The 26,311-nt window shown below is 31.2% G+C and overlaps 1 protein-coding gene across 2 annotated transcripts in view; it reads right to left on the bottom strand.

Annotated features, from left to right (window-relative positions):
• Positions 1–12,709: 12,709 nt before the first annotated feature.
• Positions 12,710–26,311, bottom strand: part of LOC126885051 (fibrinogen-like protein 1) — a 53,600-nt gene continuing 39,998 nt past the window's right edge. For both annotated transcript variants that reach the window (XM_050651480.1, XM_050651481.1), the window contains 2 exons: positions 24,724–24,957; positions 12,710–12,931 (listed from right to left, as the gene is read on the bottom strand). In XM_050651480.1, the coding sequence (XP_050507437.1) occupies positions 12,780–12,931; positions 24,724–24,957 (386 nt within the window). In that variant the 3' untranslated portion in view covers positions 12,710–12,779. The remainder of the gene's footprint in view (positions 12,932–24,723; positions 24,958–26,311) is intronic.

Here is a 26,311-nt window from a genome sequence, read left to right as displayed (position 1 = left end):
ACTTACGGTAATATTACATGATACCCGTAACTTAATGTAATTTATGTAATTTTTGGAATTTACGTAATTTATGAAATTTAACGTAACTTATGATAAATTTACATAAATTACCGTAATTTATGTAATTACTGGTAAAATTACATATATTATGGCAACTTATGCGCGCGCAATTGTCGTAAGTGCGGTGCGCCGGTGCCGGCGCGCGCGAACCAGTGGGTGCTATTACGCTCGTCGCTCGTTAGTCGTTCCTTAGTCTGAGTCAGGCAGGTTATGTTTACATTTCTGTTATTGTATGTGTAATGTGTATGTATAAGTTAGTTTTCGACTGTTCTTTCTCTATTCATTCACGCAGCGTTGGTTACTTTACATTTATTTATAAGGAAGCACAGAAACTATAAGGTAAGAAATATATTATTTCTACAAACAGCAAAACACGTGCCGGTGATGTCCATAGCAACCTTAGATTGGGAAACACAGGGGCGGGCCTATCGCATATCGACTGTACGTTAAATCTAACGCGCGTCATTTTATATGTGGCTACAGTACTTAATTCTGAATTCGGTTTACCAAGTTTTATTCGATTTTTTAGATTAGTTTACTGTACAATAACTATAAGAATGATAGGAGCAACGGGGTACTTGTGCATGTAGCATGTGTAATTGAATTACACTGACATAACTTACTAAATAAAAAATTTTGATAACGTTGAGGGCAAAATAATGTAGTTGTCCGATCCAGTATTCTGCTTATTCGAATTTCATTAAATTGTTACACAGATTCAATTTTAATCTTTCTTCTATTTAAGGATGCCTAACAATTTTTTATGCCCTCGTGCCCATCAAATACTTTGAAAAATAATGTTTTTTCCCTTCTTAATGTTTAAGTCTACCTGAATATTTTTTTTAGGTCATAAAACATGGTGAAACGTAAGACAGATATCTGGCTTTATTTTGAAGTGTTACCTGCGGGTTCTTCTAATCAAAAGACCATAAATGTGAGGTGTAAATTTTGCAAGAGTGTACATGCAAAAAATGCTACAAGAATGAAATCTCATCTTCAACAATGCACTTATGTGCCGCATATGATAAAACTTAAATTCAATATTTTAACTCCAAAGTCAAAGGGGAATCACTCTAAATTTCCATTTGAAACATCCATGAAAAAGATCACATCGGCAAAATTGGATAACGATAACACTGATGCTGCTTGTACATCATCAACGGTTTCCACAGCATCAACATCTGCTTCTGATAACATTCATGTGGAAACACCTGTTTGCACAAAAATCAACAGAATACAATCATTTTGTGATCGAATGACACACGAACAAAATAACGAATTGAATATTTTGCTTGCTAGAGCTATTTACACCAGTTCAGCACCACATTCAATTACCGAGAATGAAGATTGGAAATTGTTTTTTAAAAAAATTAGACCTTCATACACCTTACCATCGAGATATATGTTATCAAATCGTCTCCTGACCGAAGAGTACGAGCGAGTTGAAGTTCAAGTTAATGATAAAATTAAGCAAGCTGACAATTTATCATTGCAATGCGATGGTTGGTCCAACTTGCGAAATGAAAGTGTAATTAATTTCATTGTTACAACACCCGAACCGTTATTTGTCAAATCAGTACTAACAAAAGCAGAGAAGCATACCGCAGAATATATAACAAAATTAATGGTTGAAGTTCTGGAGGAGTATGGACCTAAAAAATTTTTCGCTATTGTGACTGATAACGCAAAGAATATGAGGAAGGCTGTGAGACAATGTGAAGAGATGTATCCCCATCTTGTATCATACGGCTGTTTAGCGCACACATTACATTTATTGTGCAGCGATATTTTGAAATTATCTTCAATAGAGACACATTTGTCACATATTATACATATCGTTAAAACTATTAACCAGTGTCAAGTACTGAGAGCTCAATTCACAGAAATAAGAAATGAGATGAAGTGTGGAGTGTCTCTTAGCCTACCTGTAAAAACAAGATGGGGTTCACATGTAAAATGTCTTCAAGATCTGACTAAATGCAAGTCCGTCCTACAACGTCTAGCAATATCTCCAGATAAAACAATTCAAGATAGAATACGCAGCGCAAAAGCAAATTTACTTGATGAAGGATTCTGGATAAATTCTAGCGCTCTTGTTGAATTGCTTAAGCCAATTACTGAAGCAATAACACGTCTTGAAGGAGATTCTTCGTCAATTCATTTGGTTTGTGAAACTTTCGCGAAAATCGGTAGTAACATATCTACTCATTTAGAATGCGTGAAACTAACGGATTGCGAAAAAACAGAAGCGATGGATAAATTTATATCAAGGAAGGAATACGCCCTTCAACCGATCCATTTTGCCGCAGACTTACTAAACCCTCGGTCTGTTGGTGCAAATTTATCATCAGCCGAAAGGATTGAAGCGATGAAATACATTACTACTATGTCAACCACGACCACGATAGAGATTGGTGATGAAGGAGTGTCAAAGATTACTGAGGATTTAGGAAACTATTTAGCTAAAACAGACTTTTTTGGCGAAACATTTTTATGGAACATACTCGATAATGTCTCTTTGGTTACATGGTGGAAAGGATTTTGTGGACATTCATGCCTCTCCAAAGTTGCAGTCAGGATATTGACAATGCCGTGCACTTCTGCGGCAACAGAGAGAAGCTTTAGCTCCCAGAGCAGCATTCATACGAAGAGAAGAAATCGCCTAACAACTCAAAGGGCAGCAAATTTAAATTATATACAATATAATTCAAAATTGCTGAAACGTTCACGACAACATCACATACAAAGTCAATATCCTATAGAAGAGACTGTACAGAACAACGTTTCGATAGAAGGTAGAAACTTACAGAAGGAGATAGAAGTAATTGAAAACCATATTTCCGAAGAGGAAGAATTAGACGAGGTAATTTTAAATTTAGGCATTTTTTAGATATGTGATATGTGCATGTGATATATGCAGTTTGCTTCTTTTCCGATTTTCCAATGCATTCCACCGTTTTCGAATAAAAAATTATAAATCTTATGTTTTCAGACAATATCATCATGGCATTCAAATACAACAGGAAATGGAAATTCCGACGATGATTTTAATTTTGCTGACTTTGCAATGACCGATGATGAAATTGATCAAAGAATGGAAACTAGGGAACAGAGACCAGCACGCATTTTGAGACAAAGCAAAGTGAACATTTTAGAAAACGTCTTAATGAAATCGGTAAATTAGTGTAAACACATACATATTTATTGTTTATATTCCAAAATTATCAATTTCAGGGTAAAGGCACAGAACAACCCCAAAAAAAAACGGAAGTCGAGAAGGATACTTCAGATGCCGAAAACAAGGTAGTTAGATCTGTATATATTATATTATAAACCCATTATTTTTACTCTCTATGTTTACACTTTCCTATTTAATTTCAGGATGCAGTTCTGGATTTGCCGGAGATAAAAAAAATTACACAAGGCTCATTGGAAGAGCAAACAATTGAAACTTCGACGTTTTATAACAAGAAGGTCTCCAGTTGTCTGCGAAAAAGGAAGTTGTGATTTATAAAAGCCGCTTAAAACAAAACTAAAGAACCTATGTTTTCATTTCTTTATTATTTGTATGTATTTCTTATCCACTTTTCTTTATTTCATAAGTATGTAGTTACTTTGTGTTTATTATATTCAATATGAATGCAAACAATTGATTTTTTAATACAATGAACATAAATTACATAAGTTACATAAATTACATCTGGTTTGTAATTTTTGGGTAATTTTACACGTGTAACTTACAATTTCTGAAATTACACGTAATTTCACATCGCTACGCTTGACCCATCTTCGTAATCTAAGTAAGTCAAATAATCTCCGTACTCCGAAGGTTAAATATCTAGGTCTAATATTTGATCAAGCTTTAACCTGGAAAGAACATATTAAATATATTTCAGCAGCATGTCAAAAAAGACTAAACCTCTTGAAATGTCTTTCTGGTACAAACTGGGGAGCGGACGGTAGGACTCTGCTCACATTATATAAAAATCTGATCCGTTCCAAGATTGATTATGGATGCCAAGCTTACTCATCTGCTTCAAAAACAACTCTAAAAGTTTTAGATATCGTACAAAACAACGCTCTTAGAATAATATGTGGTGCATTTAGAACAACTCCTATTATAAGTCTTCAGGCCGAACTCGCCGAACTACCTTTAGATTTAAGAAGACAGGAATTAATACTCTCATATGCAGTGAAGCGGTACTCTTCACAATGTCACCAAACTACTTGCTCTTCAAGTACTCAGCATACAAAAACTCACATTCCCTTTCAAGAAAAATGCAAACGAATCATAAATGAACTACACCTTAAAGTTCCTAAAATATATCCTAGCAAAATACCAACTCCCCCTCCTTGGCTAATATCTTCTCCTCATTTAATAATGGATCTAGCGTTAGAAAATAAGAAAGAAACCAATCGTCATATAATTATTTCTAAATATCAAACCTTAATTTCTCAATTTTCCTCATTCGAACAGTTATTCACTGATGGATCAAAGACTAAATATTGTGTAGCATCTGCCTTTGTAACACATAATGAAATAAAGAAATATAAACTAGAGGGGACTAACACTATTTTAAACAACTCTTTGCGATATATAAAGCCCTAAGTCATGTTAGGAAAAGTTCTCAAATTAACTTTCTAATAATTACGGACTCTTTAAATTCGTTAGAAATCATCTCTAAAATCTATTCTCCCCACCCTGTGGCCAAACTCATAAGACAAGAATTGCACAATCTAAATCACAAAAATGTTGCTTTCCTGTGGGTTCCATCTCATATTGGAATCACTGGAAATGAACTGGCAGATAAACATGCTCGAGAAGCCTTAGAGGACGCAACTATAGAGATCTATCCAACAACTCCAGCGTCAGATCTCAAATCATATTTCCACAGCAAAATAGTTGATATATGGAATAGCAGATGGCATGAAAACCAGAAGCAGTTATTTGAGGTAAAACCAACATTTCAACGATGGTCTGATAATTCCACAAATCGATTTTCCCAAGTGATCATCTCGCGATTGCGGCTTGGTCATAGCCGCCTCACGCATGGTCATCTGATGACACGAGATCCTCAACCGGAGTGTTATGCTTGTGAGACCCCTCTGACAATAAAACACCTTCTAGTGGAGTGCCCGTTATACAGTGCGGAAAGAGTTCAATTCGGAATCCCGGACGATTTGAAAATACTATTCTCAAAGTGCGGTTCCAAAGTGATCCTTCAATACTTAAAAGCAATAAACTGTTTATATAAAATTTAATTGTAGTATTCTATAGTTATTATTATTGTTAACAAAACTATCATTTTCGCTAATAGCCGTACAGGCTGATGCGAGTTTGTAAATAAAAAAAAAATAATAAATAAAATATTTCAACGAATATATGAAAGCGACCAGATACTAAAAATGTATGACGATTTTAATCAGGGTGAAACTATAGGAGCATATAAATTTTTAAAAAATTCAGAGAGGGATATAAACTAATCTTTTTCGAAATAGTGAAGAACAAATTATCAGTGACGATGCAGTAATAAAAACATCCTGGAAAAACTGTTTCGATGGTGTATTATTAGAGCAAATACCAAACTAACAAACAAATACAAGCAAACACAGTCATGCAGTAGCGGATTTCGAGATAACACAAGATCAGAACCAGACTAATAAATTAATACACCTATACACAAGACAGAAAATAATGGATGTCACTGAAGTACCGAATAATAATAAAGCAGCAAGTACTGACCACATACTTTCAAAATTGGAGGATGTACGCTGAAAGATATATTTCATAAACTATTAACAAACTTAAGTAACGCAGAAGAATTTTCAGGTGACCGGAAAAAATCAATTGTATGCCCAATCTACAAGAAGGGAGAAAATTCAGCTACAAAAACTATAAAGGTATATATGCACTTACTCTATATGAGCTATAATGTGTTTACGTGAATCACAAACAAGAGATTGAGTTACTTCACAGAGCACATCATAGAATACCAGAGAGGATTCATACCAGAAAGGTCTTATATTGACCAACAATTATTATGAGAGAAATTTGTTATACCAAGTAAACTGGTGAAATTAGTTCAACCAACTAAGACTCATACTGAAGAAGATTAAGTACAAGCTCAAAACCAATTAACAGATCCCTTCGTGATACCTAAGGGACTAAAACAGGGAGATGGGTTGGCTCCGATCATATACAAAAAAATTATTCTTTAATAAGTTTAATCAGATTGTTATATACTCAGACAATGTAAACTTGATCGGACAAGAGCCTGTCCGATCAAGTAAACCTGAGCTTTAAAGAAAATGGGAAATAATACGGCTAGCAGTCAACGCAGATAAAACTAAAACGCTAATACAAACAAGAGAACAAAGAGACTTACAAAATTTGGCAGTAGAGGACGCAAATATTGAAGTAGTAATACAGCTTCAGCTCAACTTCCTGGGCGTACAGACAACTGTGGACGGCAACGAGGAGGAGGGACGAGGGAGTACGAAAAAGGATAATGCTTATTAACAAAGTCCTACTGCCATGCCAGAATAGCATTACTGCAAGGAAAATACAATTAATAAATTTACTTTTATATAATATTTGCATATCATATCAATATTGTGGAGTAACATATAATTTTTCTTCTTCAATGACAGTAGGTATGAAATATACGTCAACTTGACAATTTCAATTGATAATATGAATTATTTAAGAAAGTTGCAACATTTTTCCGCTATTCGCGCACGATCGTTTCTCGTATCCCCTCCAAGTACTTGCACACCGCGAATACGAATATGTAAAGGATTACTAGAACGCTTACTGGAATTATGGTGCAACGTCAGCCAATAGGAAGACCAAAGAAGTGATGAATAGACGAAATGAGAATCGATGATAAATAGATATTGAGGGTGGATAAATGGAGGAGAGCAGTCAATGAAGTGGTTGCTTGGAGGAAGGTGCTGGGGGAAGCCATTGCCCGACTTGGGCTGTAGCGTCATAGGAGGCAGAGAGTACTTTAGCAACCATATCAAGCAACAATTCCTTTTCGGTTAATTTGTTGATCATAGGCTAAATTCAAATATGAATAAGTTATACTTCTTAAATATAAATATTCAAATTTAATAATATCACAACCCCATCTAACATTCAATAACACTGAATATTTTTCATCGATATAGTATCAGCAGTTTTTTTCTTTTTTTTTTCTCTTCTGCTCCCTCCAGGTATCTTTTTCTACACTATAGGTAGTCATATGTAGTATATACAGGGTGTCCCGAAAAGATTGGTCATAAATTATACCACAGATTCTGGGGTCAAAAATATGTTGATTGAACCTCACTTACCTATATACAATAGTGCACAAAAAAAAGTTACAGCCCTTTGACGTTACAAAATGAAAATCGATTTTTTTTCATATATGGAAAACTCTCAGAGATTTTTTATTGAAAATGGACATGTGCCATTTTTATGGCAGCAACATCTTAAAAAAAAATTAAGAAAAATTTGTTCACCCCATAAAAATTTTATGGGGGTTTTGTTCCATTAAACCACCCAAACTGTTGTGTACGTTCCAATTAAATTATTATTGTGGCACCATTAGTTAAACACATTATTATTAAAACTTTTTTGCCTCTTAGTACTTTTTCGATAAGCCAGTGTTTATCGAGATATTTTGAATATTTGTCGAATTCACCACATATTTGTATATGGTTAAGTACAATAGAGACCTGTTAATAATCTGAAAATTTATTTTTAATTTACATTTTTAGGTATATTTTGAAAAAGAAGCTACATCTCGATAAAAGGTGACTTATGAACAAAAGACTAAGAGGCAAAAGTTTTAAAAACACTGTGTTTAACTAATGGTAAAACAATAATAGTTTAATTGGAACGTACACAAACATTTGGCGGGTTTAAAGGAACAAAACCCCCATACAATTTTTACGTAAATATATTGAAAAAGAACCCGCATCTCAATAAAAACTGACTTATCGAAAAAATACTGAGAGGCAAAAAAGTTTTAAAAACGTTGTGTTTAACTAATGGTACCACAATAATGAATTAATTGGAACGTACACAAAAGTTTGGGGGGGTTTAAGAGAACAAAATCCTCATAAATTTTTTACGAGGTGGACAAATTTCACTATAAATTTGTTTTAAGATGTTCCTGCAATAAGAATGATACATGTCCATTTTCAATAAAAAATCTCTAATAGTTTTCGATATATTGAAAAAAAGAATGTGTGTGTACTTTGTACGCACGTAAGAAGATATTCTTCTATTATATAATAGGTAATTTAAACGAAGTAAATATACTTAAAAGGTTATTTGTATTTTATTTAAAAATCAAACTAACTTTCTTATCTACCACTTTCAAAAAATTTTTATTAAAACAACCAAAAATAAAAAAAAAATGAATCGCCCAGGAATTGAACCCGCAACCTTCCAATCTCAGTGCTAACGCATTTCCCACTACTCCAGCGAGGCCCTAGAAATAGACATGTAAGTTTTGGATATAATTACACAACACGGCGACATATAGTGTAAAAATGTTATGCTTACATAATATTTTATTATTTTACTACAGGGAAACACAAATCCAAAAACACAAGAATTATAATAAATAATACATTTCCTAAAACCACTAATATATTCTTTTAATGACTTATTTGCACGGTTACAGATACATACATACCTATCTTGAAAGATTAGCAATGAACTACATACTGTCAGAACTACATACTGTCAGTGTGCGCAGGCGCGCGGATCATGTACAATTTTACCCTCAATCGATTCGCCGCTAAAGAAGAATATCTTAAAAAAAACGATTTTCATTTTGTAACTTCAAAGGGCTATAACTTTTTTTATGAGCACATTTGCACTAAGGTAAGTTAGGTTAAATCGAACTATTTTTGACCCCAGAATGTGTGGTATAATTTATGACCAATCTTTTCGGGACACCCTGTATAATTTAAAGTTACATACTTACCATTAAAAGAGTTCATGAAATAAAAACAGTTCGTTAGTTTTAGTTACCATGAACGAGAACGCAGTAAAGAATAATGATTACAAAAAGTTTTGTCACTGGCTTTAATCTCAACAATATTTAACCCTTCTGTGACGCTGCTGTCGTGTGAGATAAATTCATTGTCACGCTTGATTTCCTCACAATCAGCATCCCGGACAGAAATAACAGAGAACAAAGACATCTTTATTAGACAGAGAAAAGGGTCAACCCCGAAACAGCACCTGTGCAGTAACCTGAAAAATGGGACTGAAAAAAAAAAATAAACTATGAAGAGAGCAGTTCGCTCACATAAAGAAGAAGATATAAAAAAAATTCACAAACATAAATAAGTATTTTTTTAATCTTTTTGTAAATATGTATTATGAATATTATAATAATCAATATTATCATCAATATTAGGGAGACAGATAGAATTTATTTCACTGGACTATGAGAATAATATTAAATAAATTAAAAAATCTAAACAAACGACTATTCATCAAACTCAATAAAGTTTATTTGCGCTTTAAAATACATACAATAAATAATTAATATTAAATATTTTGATTCGCATTAGAAATATCGGGAAATTTATTTGAAAAAATTGTTCCAAATATTATTCTAACCCAACATACCAAATTTCATGACACGATTCGCATTTTTAAACGCTTTTATTTAGTTCAATAGTTTGCGTCAAATCTTTAGACGTTAATTTGACTGCCTTTTCTCCAATGAAAAGAGTGAAAATTTGCAGACATATTCATTCGCGGGAACAATACACAAATAGTCAATAATTTTTTTTACGTTTATTAATTGTTTAAATAAAAAAAAAACGATTTTAATGGAAAACGCTTAAATTCTCTTGTTTTTTACGATGTAAAAACTTGAAACTTTTACGGATTGTAGCTAATGATATGAACTATACATAATTTCACTTTTTACGCTAATTGTTTACGTTATGCTTCATAAATAAACAATAAAGTTTCAAATTTTTTGCCGATTCCGACTACTTTTCATGTTATTACATGATATATTTTATACATATTTTAATAAACATGACGATATATTTTAATGTTTGAAAAGTGTAAGACTAAAAAGTAAAAAATAAAAAAATATGAAAAAAAAAAGTTTTTAAGAAACGCTTTTCTTTAGTTACGAGTGACTAAAATTTAAAATATTATAAAAAAATCAACTAAAAAGCAAAAAATAAAATGAATTAAAAAAATCTAACACATTCGTTAAAGAAAAGCGTGGGGCGAAAACCGTTTATTCGATGAAGAAGCACCACGCTTTTCTTTGACGAATGTTAGATTTTTTCAATTCTTTTTATTTTTTACTTTTTAGTTGATTTTTTTTATAATATTTGGAATTTTAGTTACTCGTAACTAAAGAAAAGCGTTTTTTAAAAACTTTTTTTTTCATATTTTTTTATTAGTCTTTTATTTTTAGTCAGGACCCTAACATTCAGGTCTTAGTTTGCATCTCGGGATAGCCAATTATAGGTTTTTGAGTCCTGACTACAAATAAATAATGAAAAACTAAAAATGTGAATTTTGTCATGACCACCAAACTCATTTGACTACCAAACTCATTTACACTTCTTTACCATATCATCATGAACGTTTGTCTGGAGATATTAGAGATATTATTAAAAGATCAGTTGATAACATTCAAATTTCATTTAAGGTATCAAGTAATTTAGGACAGTGCCTTTCCAACTCAAAAGACCCTATTAAATACACGAATCGTAGCGGTGTCTATAAATTGCAATGCTCTGATTGTGATGCTACATATATAGGGAAAACTTGTAGGTCACTTGCCTCCCGTTCACTTGAACATGCTAAAAGAGAGAATACATCAACCTTCTCTCAACATCTAAACTAAACAACCATACTGTCAATATCCCTGATAACGTATCCCTAATACATAACATTCCCGATAAAAGCTTTCTGAGATTGGACCTCTACGAGGACCTTGAAATAGTCAAAGAGAAACAGAGAAGTCCAAATTGTGTTAATCGCCATGTGTCTTTCAATCGTGAATTTCAACCTTTACATCGTCAACTCTTCAGATAAATTACATTATAAATCTGTTTCTTATATTATCTTTATTTCTCCTAATTATTCTCATCTACTAATATTGTTTCTATTTCTTTCTTTTCTCTTCTTATTCACATCCACGTGTTCACTCAATTTTCGATAATCATCTAATCCTTTCTTCATAAAATTTTCTTCTCCCAAACAAAGCAATTTCAACTATATCTACAACATCCATTTGTCACAACTTGTACACAACTATATCTATTCAATATCTATCCCATTCTCTCCACATCATCTTTTTCAACCTGTTTTTCGTTTAGTGTCCAATCATAACTATTTCATTCTAAACTAAATAAACCATGAATACTTTACAATAAATCTTTCAAGTTTCACACATCTAGTAATTATTCCATTCAGCCAACCTTTCATTCTCATCTGGTTTGTTTGGTTGCCTGGTCTCTGGAGTCCCCAGTCTCTCAATAATGTTCATTAGTCTCAATTGTGATGTCAAATTTACTTTTTATACCACAAACTCATCTATTTATCCACCCTTTTTATTCTGTTTTATCTACTAATTTAATTAAATAAACATAATTTTTAATTTTCTCATATACTCAATAATCTTACTCAACACTTATCTTCATCTGACCCCATTTTAGTTGTAGCTTAGACACTTTTATCCAAGTTATTAATTTTTCTTTGCCCTAGATGTTATTTAACATAAAAGGACATAATAAAGAAATTTGGACTAAGCTTTTAATACAACTTTTTCAGTCTTGTAAATTTGTGTTGATGAACCCATCTATATTTTATTAACTGATAAATAAGATTTTGCATTTACAACTTTTTCAGCATTTGATATCACGACCCTATTTTGTCTCTAATTTTCAGCCAGTCTCTCAGCCATCATTTGTGTTGGTTCACAAATATAAATTATCTAATTTCAAAACACAAACCATAAATTACATTCTCTGTATGTTGTTTTGCCTACCTTTCTTCGTTAATCATGGGTATTCAAATTCCCCCTTCTATTTTACATCTAGATAATCTATTCTCACTAACTCTTTATTTTTATTATTCCAACACACTGATGTTAGCTGTTATCATTGCTTGTACCATAAACAACTATAAATTTAGTAGCTGTGTAACCAACATTTCATGATACTTCAAGTTCCATTGACAATGGTTGTCTTGACATCAGACTGATTCGCTTTTGAAATCTCACATCTTAGTTGCCTGTCACCTCTTGTAACATAATGACCTAATTTGTTACCTTGGACCCACTTACCACGTGTGGGAGTCATATGTTATCCTAGGGCCGTATCCTTAGGAATTATATCCATCCTTTGGAATTTGCTATGTTAACATTTTGATGTGACTTTTAGTCCATTTTTGAAAGGCTTTGACCTTCGTATGTTTTGGTTGGCTCACCATGTTCTTGTAAGTATAACCAAACTTTGCTTCTACCTTGGTCATCATTTTAAGTTTAACATTTTGATAATTAATATGGTTATACTTATTTTAGGCAACACTGATGATGTTCTTTTTAGAGCGAAAACGTTTTGTTCGATGTTTGTAGCCCTAAAGGGCTTTTTAAAATAATATACCTTTTACCAAGACCAAAATTTTTTATTAAATTTTACATATTATTTTTAATACAACATATTTATTCTCGAATCTATCGTATTAACATTCTGGATCCTGCTAGATTTGGCCACTCATTTTTATCCATCCAACGAAGTGCTTCCATATTTTCTGTTCGAATTACCACTTTTACAAATTTTCCATTTAGGTTGCTGAAATAGCAGTTGTTGTACCACCAACCCCCCTCTAAAACATAATATTAAAAAATGCTTTAATGCAGTTAAAAACCAGCAGTTAAAAGAAAATATTGATTGTTTCATGTTATGTTTTTATGACTAATTATTTATATGGGAGATAAACCAAAATTAAAATTAAAAAATAATTTAATTAACGTTTCGACGCCCAAATCGGGTGCCTTTGTCAAAATAAAAAATATTACTAAAATAAACAAAAATGTTGTTGCTAAGTAAAAAATTCTTCTAATAATTTATTTATTCTGACTCATTTATATTGGCAATACATTTTAAAGTAGAAGACTAAAATGATATTGCCAATATTTTTGAGTTGCGTTCCTGGGACGACTTACTGAAAGATAGTTCATTCGATTACATGAAATCAACCCCAACTCAAGAATATCCGTCACAAAATATCATGGCATATGATCTGTCTTTAAAAAGACAACCAAATGCAACGACAGTAAAATTCTCGCGTTAGAGATCTCATAGTAAATTACATGGGAAAACCAGGAAAAAAACCTTGTGATGCTATCCCGACATCGTAAGTATTTGGTCTTACATTTAATTTACTCTCAAAAAATAATACCAAATTCTGACTTGTAACATCATGTGTAAATTATAAATAATATTAATAATACTAGATATATAAGTAATACCAAAATATAAGATATGTACTAACTCGATATTATTGACTTACTAATCTTGGTATTTTCTTTCTATTGACTGATATATTTCTATTGACTGATATTGATACTCAGTATGGGTAGCCACATCCTACTGCATTCTACTGAGGAATTTGCGACACAATTGGTTTCATTTAGCATAATTAGAGCCGCTTCTTTGATTTTTCTCTTTTTACTATCTGATACTTTCAGGACTATACTTGAATCTCTCCACTGAACTCTATGTTCATTATCCCATGCGTGTTGCCATATTTGAGATCTATCAAATTCTCTATTTTTAATATAAGACTGATGTTCACTTATTCTAATGTCTAATGGTCTTGATGTTTCACCTAAATAAACTTGTTCGCATTCACAAGGTATTGTAATACGCAATTCTTTGTTCTTTCTTGATCATTGTTAGATTTAGTTTTAGATAGAACAGATTTCAATGTGTTTGTTGTTTTGAATTGTCGATTATAACAAATCTAAAGCTTTCATTGATCTTTGTGATTAAATGAAAGCCTATTCAACATCCCTCAGAAAAGGCCTAATATGGTACCGTAAATTGGAAATTAAGCTCCTTATGGGTATGGTACTGGTAAACGCATACATATTACACCAAGAGGTATCAAATGAGAAAATGTCTATCACAAAATTCAAAGAAAATCTTATAATGAAATTATTACATTCTCAGATCGACACACATGAGCCTACAGAACCAGTTGTGTCCAACACAGTCCAACATTATTTAAAAGAAAGTCAAGGTGCTGGTAGAAAAAGAGGCCAATGCGTAAACTGTTATAAGAAAATATTACAAGAGACGGGTACAAAAGATGCAAAATCTCAAGCCACCTAAATTAAATTTAGATTTGTCCCATGTGAAAAATATTATTGTTTAGCGTGTTTTTTCAAAACCCAAAAATGCCTAATATGTAAACTGATATTTTTTCAAAAAGATTCTTTATCTATGTAGAGGATTAATTATTTCGTTTTTGTAAGTTTTATAAAAAAGAACATTATTTAGTTTAGTGTTTTGAAAGCCATAAATGTTTTGTAGTTATTATTTTAGGTATCTAGAAACAGTTTCATTTCGTTCCTTTTATCGAAAAATACTATCTTTTAATTTGTTTTTTTTAACCCGCAAATGTTTTACATATTATAATATATTTTTTTTTCTGTATAATATAAATAATAAATTGTTTCATTTCCCTTTATTTTGTTTAAAAATATGGCTAAGCAAAAATCATCGTAGTACCTGCAGGCCAACCACAGTTTTGGGTTTTGTAGGCCACTACTTACACGCACCCATAAAGATATATATTTAGACATGTTAAAAGAATACATGGATATGCTTCATCAAGAAGACATTCAAGCAGTTTCAGTTTCAATTTCAATTTCAACATTCTCAACTATTTACAAACATTTATCCGTAGATACCTCAGTACAGAAATATCTGGAATTTTAAATTCCCATAAAATACATTTGTGCCATAGCGCAACTTCGAATAACTAATCGCCCTGTGTTAAAATTTACCTATAATGGTATAACATATACAGGGTGAGGCAAATAAAGGGCCTATTAGATATATCTCGAGAACTAAAGGCAACAGAATCATGAAAATTTGAATTAAGGGGTTTTGAAGAGTAATCTATTTAATGAAAATATTTTCATCTATTTGCTACTTCCGGTTATACCGGAAGTTGTTTATAATTTCGTTTTTTTAATGGGACACCCTGTATATTTTTGCATTTTTGGATTCTCTTCGATGTCTTCTTTCTTAAAATATGAGGTTTTGTAATATTATACAGGGTATTTTAAAAGATAATTACGTTTTTGTATTAATTTCGTAGCAATATTCACACCCTGTAGAATTGTAGTAGTTTGACATATAAAACTCTACTTACTTTCAAATGATTTTTAATATAGTCTACTATTGTTAAGAATCATTATTATAGCTAAATTTTTAATTTTGGTATACAGGGTTGGTCGAAACTCGAAATGAGTATTTTCTGAGTTTTCTTAAATGGAACACCCTATATTTTAGTATTGTAATGAAATTATATTTTACGGTACTTTTTTATTTCTTAAGCATTCCCTATACCTAACTGCTTTAATTTGTGCTTAATTGTTAATCACACTAACAATTATAACTACGTAGGTATTTTGATAGCTAAACCATTATTGGTAATTTTAAGGATCAGTCTGGATTAATATGTATTTATTTCTGAAAAATTATTTGTGATTGAATTTTTTCACGGCCAACCTAATAAAATTTTACGTATTTTTTGTTGCAATTAATGTTTAGCTTGAATCACCAATAACTCACAAATTAAAGCAATTAGGTATAGGGAATACTTATAAAATAAAAAAGTAACATGAAATATCATTTCGTTACAATACTAAAATACAGGGTGTTCCATTTAAGAAAACTCAGAAAATATTCATTCCGAGTTTCGACCAACCCTGTATACTAAAATTTCAAAATTAGCTATAGTAATGATTCTTAACAATAGTAGAGAACATTAAAAATCACTTGAACGTAAGCAGACTTTTTAATGTCAAACTGTTACAATTCTACAGGGTGTGCATATTGCTACGAAAATAATAAAAAAACGTAATTATCTTTTAAACTACCCTGTATAATATTACAAAACGTCATATTTTAAGAAAGAAGATATTGAGGAGAATCCAAAAATGTAAAAATATAGAGGGTGTCCCTTTTAATAAAAACGAAGTTATAAGCAACTTCCGGTATAACCGGAAGTTATAAGCAACTTCCGGTATAACCGGAAGTTGCAAAGAGATGAAAATATTTTCATTTAATAGATCATCCTTCAAAACCCCTACACTCCAATTTTCATGATTCTGTTGCCTTTAGTTCTAGAGATATTTCTAATCGGCCAGTTATCTGCCTCACCCTATAAACAACCATCTGAAATCTGTACTATTTGTAACACCAACAAGTTGGAAACTCTTGAACATTTACTGTTTGGATGTCCCATTTACAGTTCGATGAAACCAGTTAATATGGCTTCCCTTAATAATTGCGCCGACCTTATTGGTTGTCTTAACAATGTAACTATAATATCTGTGAACGAAATCTCAATATATATTTGGAATATCCTAAAACTTAGATCTTTTGTTTTAAATAAGCTTCAGACTCTCCTTCATTTTTTTTTATTAAGTAAACCGCGTCAACCATGAAAAGTTATTGGCGGGGATCTCCTTCATTTATTTGATGTTTATTGAAAAACCAAGTTCTTCATTTCACTTAGTGATAGCTGGTTCTTACTTTTGTTTTTTGTTAATAGTTACTTATGTTCTAGACTAGTTGCTAGTTATATTCTGTACTTACTAAACTCATTGTTATAAAACTGTAGTTTTTAAAAAAATGAATGTATATCTATCTAATCTATCTATCTATCTATCTATCTATCTATCTATCTATCTATCTATCTATAAAGATATTTAGACGGTGTGTATCGGATGCGGATGTACATGGCTCAAAATACAAAAATACATGTACATCCACATTGGATATAGTGGAGTCACTGAAGGTGGATATGAGCTATTACCTCCGATTTCGTTGAACCTCCATCGATTTGCATGAGAATTGGTGAGTGGTTAGAGGATATCTCAAGGAACAAAAGTGACACAATACCAACTTGCGCTTTTACCCTGGGGGTGGATGCTACCCCTTCTCGGGGTGAAAATTATTTTATTAAAAATAACCCCATAATTCGATAGAGGGACAAATTTCAAGCAAAATTTGTTATATAAAGTGATTAAAATAAATCAAAACTTTTTGAGTTATTAAAGAACAAAGATTTTAATTCTTCTTGAGAAAAATGCATGTTTTTAACCAATTTTTTATCAAAAACTCAAAAAGTGTAAGTTTTTACAAAAAAGTTATTATTATCAAAATTGAAGCTAATAAAAAATGAAATAAACCGCTTGCTAGAAAAACCTTTTAATGTTAACTAAAAGTGAGTTATAGGTAATTGAATTTATATTGTTTTCGGCGAGTAAAAAACTCTAAGTGTTCAAGCTGAAATAACGGGAAATTGATGCATTTTATAACATAAACTTATTAAACATTTGTCAAAGTACTTAAAAATATCTATCAAATAAGCCCCCGAACATGTTGATAGCGTTAAAATTTATGCTCCAAAATTTTTTCAAAATTTATCTTTTAAAAATTTTTCCAAAAAATGTTATTGTTTTTTTTAATAACTCCGTTCGTGTTTACGATATCAGGTTCATCTAAAAACTGTTTGAAAGTTAGTTCCAAGTTCTATTTAAGCACGTTGAACCTAATCTTTTAAATCTCTTACTTTTTAAAAATAAAAGGTTAAATGACCCCGGTTGCATGGTTCCCACAGCAAAATTTAAGATTTAAACGTTTCTATCTCGGTTATTTTTTACCCTATGGAAATACTAAAACGGTTAAAATATGTGGCACAGAAAAAACTAAAATTTGGTCATATATAATTTTTTACGTATATTGACTATTTTTGGAATTATTATCAAAAAACTATGAGAATTACAATAATTTAAACAATTATGATTTTTTTAAATTATATCTTTTTTTTCAAAAATATTCATTCTAAACCGGTCAAAATTATCAAAAACATTACTTATGCTAATATAAAGAAGTTCTTGTAAGGATTACTATAAATTCAAATTTTTGTGGAAATGGCGTGTTTTATTTTTCACTTTTTCCTAAAAAATTCGAAACGGTTCTTTTATTTTCATTATAACTTGCTTAATTTTGACGCTATTACCTTGTTCTGAAGCTCATTTGATAGGTATTCTGAAGTGCTTTGACAAATGTTTAGCATTAATATTTTATACATTGCATCGTTTTCCCGTTATTTAAGCTTGAATATTTAGATTTGAGTACTCGTCGAAAAAAATACACATTCAATTGCCAATAACTCACTTTGAACTAGCATTACTTTAGTTCTTTATGTGAGGAATTTATTTAATTTTATATTATCACCAATTTCAGTCAAATAACTTTTTTGTAAAAGCTTATAGTTTTTGATTTATACGTGAAAAACCGATTTAAAACATGCATTTTTTTTACGAAAAAAAAATTTTTTGGTCTCAAAAAGTGTTGATTTATTTTAATAAATTTATATAACAAATTTTGGTTTTAATTTGTCCCTCTATCGACTTATGGTATTATTTTTAATAAAATAATTTTCACCCCTGAGAAGGGGTGGCATCCGCCCCCAGGGTAAAAGCGCAAGTTGGCATCATGTCACCTTTGTTCCTTGAGGTATCCTCTAATTACTCACCAATTTTCATGAAAATCGATGGAGGTTCAATGGAATCGGAGGTGAAAACCTTCAGTGACTGCACTAATACACGCGGCTACTAAATCAGTGTGACGCGTGTATCCATGTTTTTTTTTTTTTTTTTTTGGCTTGGACTATGGTCATTCAGCCAGTCTCCATCAAAAGTAAATGTATTAAAGATATTGCCAATTAGTGAAACTTGGTTATTATAATATTATTACAATTTTTTACTTCTTATTTACCTACTCATTACAGCTAATGTACATACTATGTTAATAAATATAAATATATTATATTACTTAATGTTTATCAGGAACACATAGTGTATACATTTTACAAATAAAAATATTAATCTTAATATTAAAATAAATGCATTCTTTTTTGTATTTGATTTTAGTTTTTTTTTGTTTTGTTTTTTGTTTTGTTTTTTTTTTGTCACTACGATAGGATGTCAACCCGGTTCATCCCTGCGGAGGTTTAAATCCTCTTAGTGATTTTTTCTTTAATATTTTTTTAATTATTAATTTTTTTTATTTATTTTTTTTTGTTTCATGTTTTTATTTATTTTTTTTATTAATTTTTTTTAATTTTTTTTTCTTTTTATTTTTTTTATATTTGTTTTAAACATATTTTACAAATACTTATAACTAATTACAATAATATTTTACTATCCGACAAGAAAGATACCAAACAGTCAAACATTTTCTTTTTATTCAGTGACAGAATAAAGAGAATATTTACAGGGAGTGGGATGTTCTGGTCTATAATTCTTTTAATTAGGTGATTGGTAAGGTGTTTGTGCTTTTTGCATTCAAAAAATATGTGGTTCAAGTCACTTTTAACCTCACATTCTTGACAAATATTCGAATCTAATATGTTTATTTTAAATAAATGTGCAGGATAACATGCATGTCCAAATCTAATTCTACTGATGGTGGATATGTATTTGCGAGGGAGGGTGAAATTCTTATACCAAGGTTTTTCTGGAATAATCGGTTGTATCAAACTCTATTGTGTTGTTGAAATGTTACAGTACCTTTCCCAGTGTGTTTTCCAGCTCTTCATCTGTTCAGTTCTTAAACAAGCAAAAGCATCTAGAATGCAGGGCTGATATTTGGTTACTGTTCCATGGATGAGGGAATTTTTAGCTAATTGGTCTACATGCTCATTATGTGTAAGTCCTGAATGTGCTTTGATCCACATAAGTTTTATTTTTGGGGTGTGTTTATTAATTTCAAATAAGATTTTTTTTATTAAAAAAATGTATGGATTAGAAGTACTACAAGGTAGGTGAGATGTTTGAATAGCAGTAAGCACAGATAATGAATCAGATAAGATTACTGCAGAATTATAGGATGCCAACTTGAAATAAATTAAAGCCTCATATACCGCCGCAGCCTCGGCAGTAAAAATGGAGAAATTTGAGGGCAGTTTAAACATTTTTTCTATAAATTTATCTGGAATATAAAAGGCACAACCAGTACCATTTGAACTTTTGGATGCATCTGTATAAATACAAACAGATTTTGACCAATTTGTAAGGTAGTTGTTTAAAACAATACTGTTTAATAAAGAGTGCTCATGATAACTGGGTTGTACAATATCTACTTGATTTAGTAACTCAAAGAAATCTTCGAAATCTACCAATTTATTTGCAACTGCAAGTTCAGTATTATTATCCGCAGTGCTTTGAAATGCGTCACATAACGGTGGCGAGTTTTTGTGAGCCCAATATTTATTTGTTAAATCAAAATAATTTAAAGTACTAATTTCTTTATATAAACAAGTGTTGTAACATCGGATCTTAAGAAGAAATTTTTGACTGAGATATTCCCTTCTGAATTTAGTCGGCGGTTCCATTGTTTCAACATAGAGTGGTTCAATAGGGGTAGATCTCATAGCACCTATGCAACAGCGCAATACTGTGTTTAGAAAAACATCTATGCGACCTAAAATATTTTTACTAGCCGATCCATACAGTACTGAGCCATAATCTATAATAGATCTGATATATGAACGATAAAATAAAAGACATGTTTCAACATCTGCACCCCACCAAGTTTTTGCAATTGATTTAAGAAAATTTAGTGCTTTACTGCATCTATCAAGCATAAAATCAACGTGCAGTTTCCAGGTCAATTTGGTATCCAGAATCATACCCAGATATTTTACTGATTTACAAACAGGAAAGTAATCATCATTTAATTGTATTTGTTCTCTTTGAGGTACATTGTGTCTAGTGAATATACAAATGTGAGACTTGTTGTTTGCTAACTCAAAACCATTTTTTTTAAACCACTCACAGCAATGTTCATGGATATTTTCCAATGTGTTTAAGCCATCATTATATTTTTTAGATTCAGTATAAATACAAAAGTCATCAGCATATTGTATTATATTAAACGAAATATTGTCGATACTAATATTATGAAAATCAGCTGTGTAAAGATTAAATAGAAAAGGACTTAAAACTGACCCCTGTGGGAGACCTGAGCTATTAAAACGTGGTCCAATGAGTTTATTATTTTCAACCCTGATATATATTTTCCTGTTTTTGTAGAAATTGACAATATTTTGAGCTAGAAGAGAAGGTATTTCGAATCGATGAATCATTTTGTCTTTTAGCATATCTAAATTAACACAGTCATATGCACCTTCAATATCCAAACATAACATTGGTACATATGTATTTCGAGAATATGAATTTTGAATATGAGTTACAATAGTAGCGAGGGCATCTATAGTACCACATCCTTGTCGTAGCCGTACTGAGAATTTGGAAGTAGTTTTTTCTCATTTATCCACCATTCAAGTCTTACTTTCAGTATCCTTTCTAAAACTTTGAGAATACAAGACATAAGTGAAATTGGTCTGTATGATTGTGCCAGATTCGGATCTTTGTTTGGTTTTAAAATTGGAATGACAATGACTTCTTTAAATTCTTCCGTACCTGCATATAGGACTTCATTAAATATTTCCAATAAAAGATCTTTAGCGATTGCAGGTAGCATATTAATCATAGGGTACTTAATATGGTCATAGCCAGGACTTGTGCTAGGACGATTATTTAAGGTATAATTTAGTTCAGTTAGTCTAATAAGTTGAAATAAAAAATGATTTTTGTCAGTATCGATTTTCTTAGCTTCATTAGGCATAGATGTTGCTGTTGGTGGGGCTATTTTGTCAAAAAACTCTTCTATCCAATTATCCTCAAAAGATTTTGATTTTGTTGGTGATTTTCTGTATAACTTCCTAACTTGAGTCCAGAGTACTGATGATGGAATTGATATATTGAGAGAAGAAACCCAATTGACCCAGCTTTGTTTTGCAATACTTTTTAGTTGTTTTTTGGTACTTGCCATAATTGATTGACATTTTATATAGTTCTCAAAATTACGTTCTCTTTTATAATCGTTGAGTGATAATTGACGCTTTTTAATAATCATGTCACATTCAGTATTCCACCACGGTGACGGATTTCGGGTTCTTGGCTTAAAAGTTCTATACTGTGGTATTGCAATCTCAGCAGCATAATTTATACTATTTATTAAATATTCATATTTGCTTGATACATTATTTTGAACATCACCATTTTTATTAAAAATGTTTTGTACCAAAGAAGTATATAAAGGCCAATTCGCTTTTTTGATGTTCCATTTATTTTTCGGTAAAATTGTTTCCGTTTCGTCTTTAATGCAAATATCCACATGTATAACGAAGTGATTCGATCCAAGAGTGTCTGAAGAGACATACCATTCAGTCTTACTAACAAGATCAGGACTGCAGAGAGTAACATCAATCATTGAGTAATTCTGATTAGGTTGAGTTAGTAAAGTTGGATTTTCATTATTTAAAACTGTAAATTCAAGATCATCTGCCATTTTAATCAGTTGTATTCCAATTTCATCATTTGTATTTGAACCCCAAACAGAATGATGGGCATTAAAATCACCTCCAATTATAACTGGTTTTTGTACCTGGGAAAATATGTTCATCCAATCATTTATTGTGCATCTAATTTTAGGTGCTCTATACAGTGATATAAAACTAATTTGTCTATTTCCGTATTTAATTTTTATAGCACATAACTGTATTTCATTATTGTACTTATTATTTTCTATTTTTAGTTCAGTAAAACAAATTGATTTATTTATAAGTATTGCAACTCCACCATAACCATCTCTCCTATCATTACGAACCAGATTATATCCATTAAAATTATATAACACATTTTTTTTTAAACCATGTTTCACTAATAAGAGCTATGTCTATTTTTTTACTTACTAAGTAATGCATCAAACTATTTTTATTTGAGACAACAGAACGAGCATTCCATTGTATTATTTTTAATTTAGGTTGACAGGGCATTATTTATTTAATATTAATCAAAGTACCCTCCAATACCTGTTCAATGCTACTGACTATTAATTTTTTATCGATTGATCGTATATCATCAAAATTTTATATACCTTGTAAAAGTTGCAATATAAAAGTAGAAAGAATCTCTGTTACATTTTTCTTAATTTCAATATTACCATAATTTGGTACGGTTGTATTAACAGGTAAAGGCTTATCAGGCCCGAAAACAAAAGGGAACATCGGTTTCTCAGCAGTCGTCTGTGCACTTGGTGAATTAAATTTTCTTTTTTTATTAGTATTATTTATTTCAGGTTGAGTAAAAGCAAAAGAAGTTGGGTTTTTAGAAACTGGTTTAGATATCGAAATATTTTTACTAGTGGAAGGCAGACTAGGAAAATTCCTTTCATTATCTGCTAAACATTCAAAGGAATTATTGCTTACAAAATTTGAAAAAGATTTGTCACAGTAATTACGTGCCTCTAGAAAGGACATCTTATGCTCAACCATTATATTTTTAATTTGTTTTTGTTTCTCAAATTGAGGACATTTTTTTGATATTGAAATATGTTCCTTACTCTTACAATGCATACAAAATATGAGTTCTTTACTACAATTGTGATCTTTTTCTTTAATTTGACTGCATTGCATACATCGTTCTTGTGTGCTTTTGCACTGACCGGATACGTGCCCAAATAAAAGACATTTGTAACACTGAACGAGCTATACTGTTCTACGGGGCAAAATACCTTATTAAAGGAAACATAATTTGGCAAAACGTTGCCTTCAAATGTGACTAGTATCATTTTTTTATTGACAAATTCAACTTTATTGTCATTTATAATTTTACGTTTGGTTCTGTATATATTAGTGACTTTAGAAGAACATTCTATATTTTCCATTAAATAATCTACATTAAATTTCGTATCTACATCGCGTACTATGCCCTTAATTTCCAACAAATGATTTGGTATGTAAGCCTTAAGGTTTTCCAATTTCAATGACTTATTATTTACCAAATTATTTGCCTCCAATAAGGACTTCAATATGATATATATATATATATATATATATATATATATATATATATATATATATATATATATATATATATATATATATATATATATATATATATATATATATATATATATATATATATCAATGAGATACTTCACATGTATCCATGTTGGATACGTGTGGCGGCACTGAACGTGTTAAGTCAAGATTATAATAGATCTACCGATAGCATACGCATCAAGAAGTTTTAGTAAAGGAGAATGTAATAAACCTATAATCATTAAGGAATCACTAGCGATTCATTGGGGAATTAACCGTATTTTCACATTTCGTTAAAAATGTTTTAAGTAACAATTAGACTTAGGGTAGTTTCGTATACTAGATAGCAGTTTTCAGGACACTTATTAGGAGACCGATTTAAAACCAAATACGAATTGGATTACCAAAATGTTACTTACGATTATCCTTGGCACAATCATACTTTCTGGAATTATCTTGATCTAAATCCAGAGTTGAAAATTTTAAATTCAAATGTCCTGATAATGAATCATCTATGTTTCCGGAAAATCCATTAAGAGTGTTTAAAATATAACCATCTTCTTCGGATCCTATTGAAAACGCCTTATATTGAGCATAACTTTTGTTTTTATTTGTGTCAGTTATTTCTACCAACAGTTCGTTTCTTTCGAATGCTAAAATATATTTATATTGTATTAATAAACACTTGTAAATAAAGTTAATATTATTAAAGAGTTATATAACATTTTCATTCGCCCGGGTTTTTTCTGCCTTATAAGTTTTTTGCCAGATGTATTAGACTAGACTATAAAGCTGTTCATTTAGAGAAGAAAGAAATGCTGGCTAAGGCGGCACCTACACTGGATCTATTCCATTGGTGGGTTGTTGACGGAATTATTTAAAAATAATAAAAATAAGTGTAACAACGAACAGTAATATATTTATTTATTTTGGGTGAACAAGCGGTGTGTTTGCTTATATCTCGAAAGAGGGTTGATTGTTAGCGAAAGTGAGGGTGTGTTTGCATCGTTTGCATGCTGTGTAGAGACTGGCTTCTGGATCACCAACTATTATATCAACGGGTTTTGCGGTTTTGAGATAATGACCAGAAGGGCCATAAATTCTGCATCTGCCTTTTAAAGGCTGAGAATCTTTTTGTATTTCAAGAAATTGACATAACGATTGTGGCGATCTGGGGACATCGTAATCTATTAGTGTTTCCTTGAAAGAAACATTAATCTTATACAATCTGTTTAGGGATAACATTTCGTTTCTCAAAATGTACGGCATATGGTTTGTATATTACATGTGAAATTTAAGTGACTAATGTTGTTTCGTTTTGAGAAAAGTTATTAAAAATTAAGAAAATAAAATTAGCAAAAATAGTAATTAAAGCGTATCGCTATACACTCCCGTTCGAGAGAATAAGACGATAGATAATACATACTATATACATATGATGAAAATTAAAAATAACAGGAAATACAACAACGCAATGTTTATACGAGGAGAAAGAAAAATCACTGAATTCACTGTTAACCGACACTTTCTTGATAAGTTCCGGTAAATCTTGCTTTTCTCTTCGGACTGCTGTTTGTTTTGCTGGATACTGTCATTTTTTCTGGTTAGTGATGGATATCTTCGTGAAGCTCGTACGCCGGCTTCAATCTGTCTATGGAAATTGTTGTTTCTTTTCCATTTACACGAACGACAACAGTCTTATCACCTCGCTTAATAACTGGAAAAGGACCGTGATATGGGTTTTCTAAGCTGCTTTTGATTGTATCACGGCGGACGAAAACGTAAGAGGTGGTTTTCATGTCTTTGAAAATGAAGGTGAGGTGCTTTTGGATCCATGATGCGACGGTTGCTTAGGACGGAGGTTTTTGAAATGATTTCGAAGCGTTTTTATGTATATGTGAGCACTGTCGTCGGCGTTTCTTTGCAACGAAAACAATAGTTCACTTGGCAAACACAACAGTTCTCCGTGCACGAATTCGACAGCTGAAGTACCTAAATCTTCTCTCC

The sequence above is a fragment of the Diabrotica virgifera genome, chromosome 5 (genome assembly GCF_917563875.1).
Source record: "Diabrotica virgifera virgifera chromosome 5, PGI_DIABVI_V3a".
NCBI lineage: Eukaryota > Metazoa > Arthropoda > Insecta > Coleoptera > Chrysomelidae > Diabrotica > Diabrotica virgifera.
The sequence above is the reverse complement of the archived record's forward strand: the minus strand, read 5'-3'. Positions and strand labels throughout refer to the sequence as shown.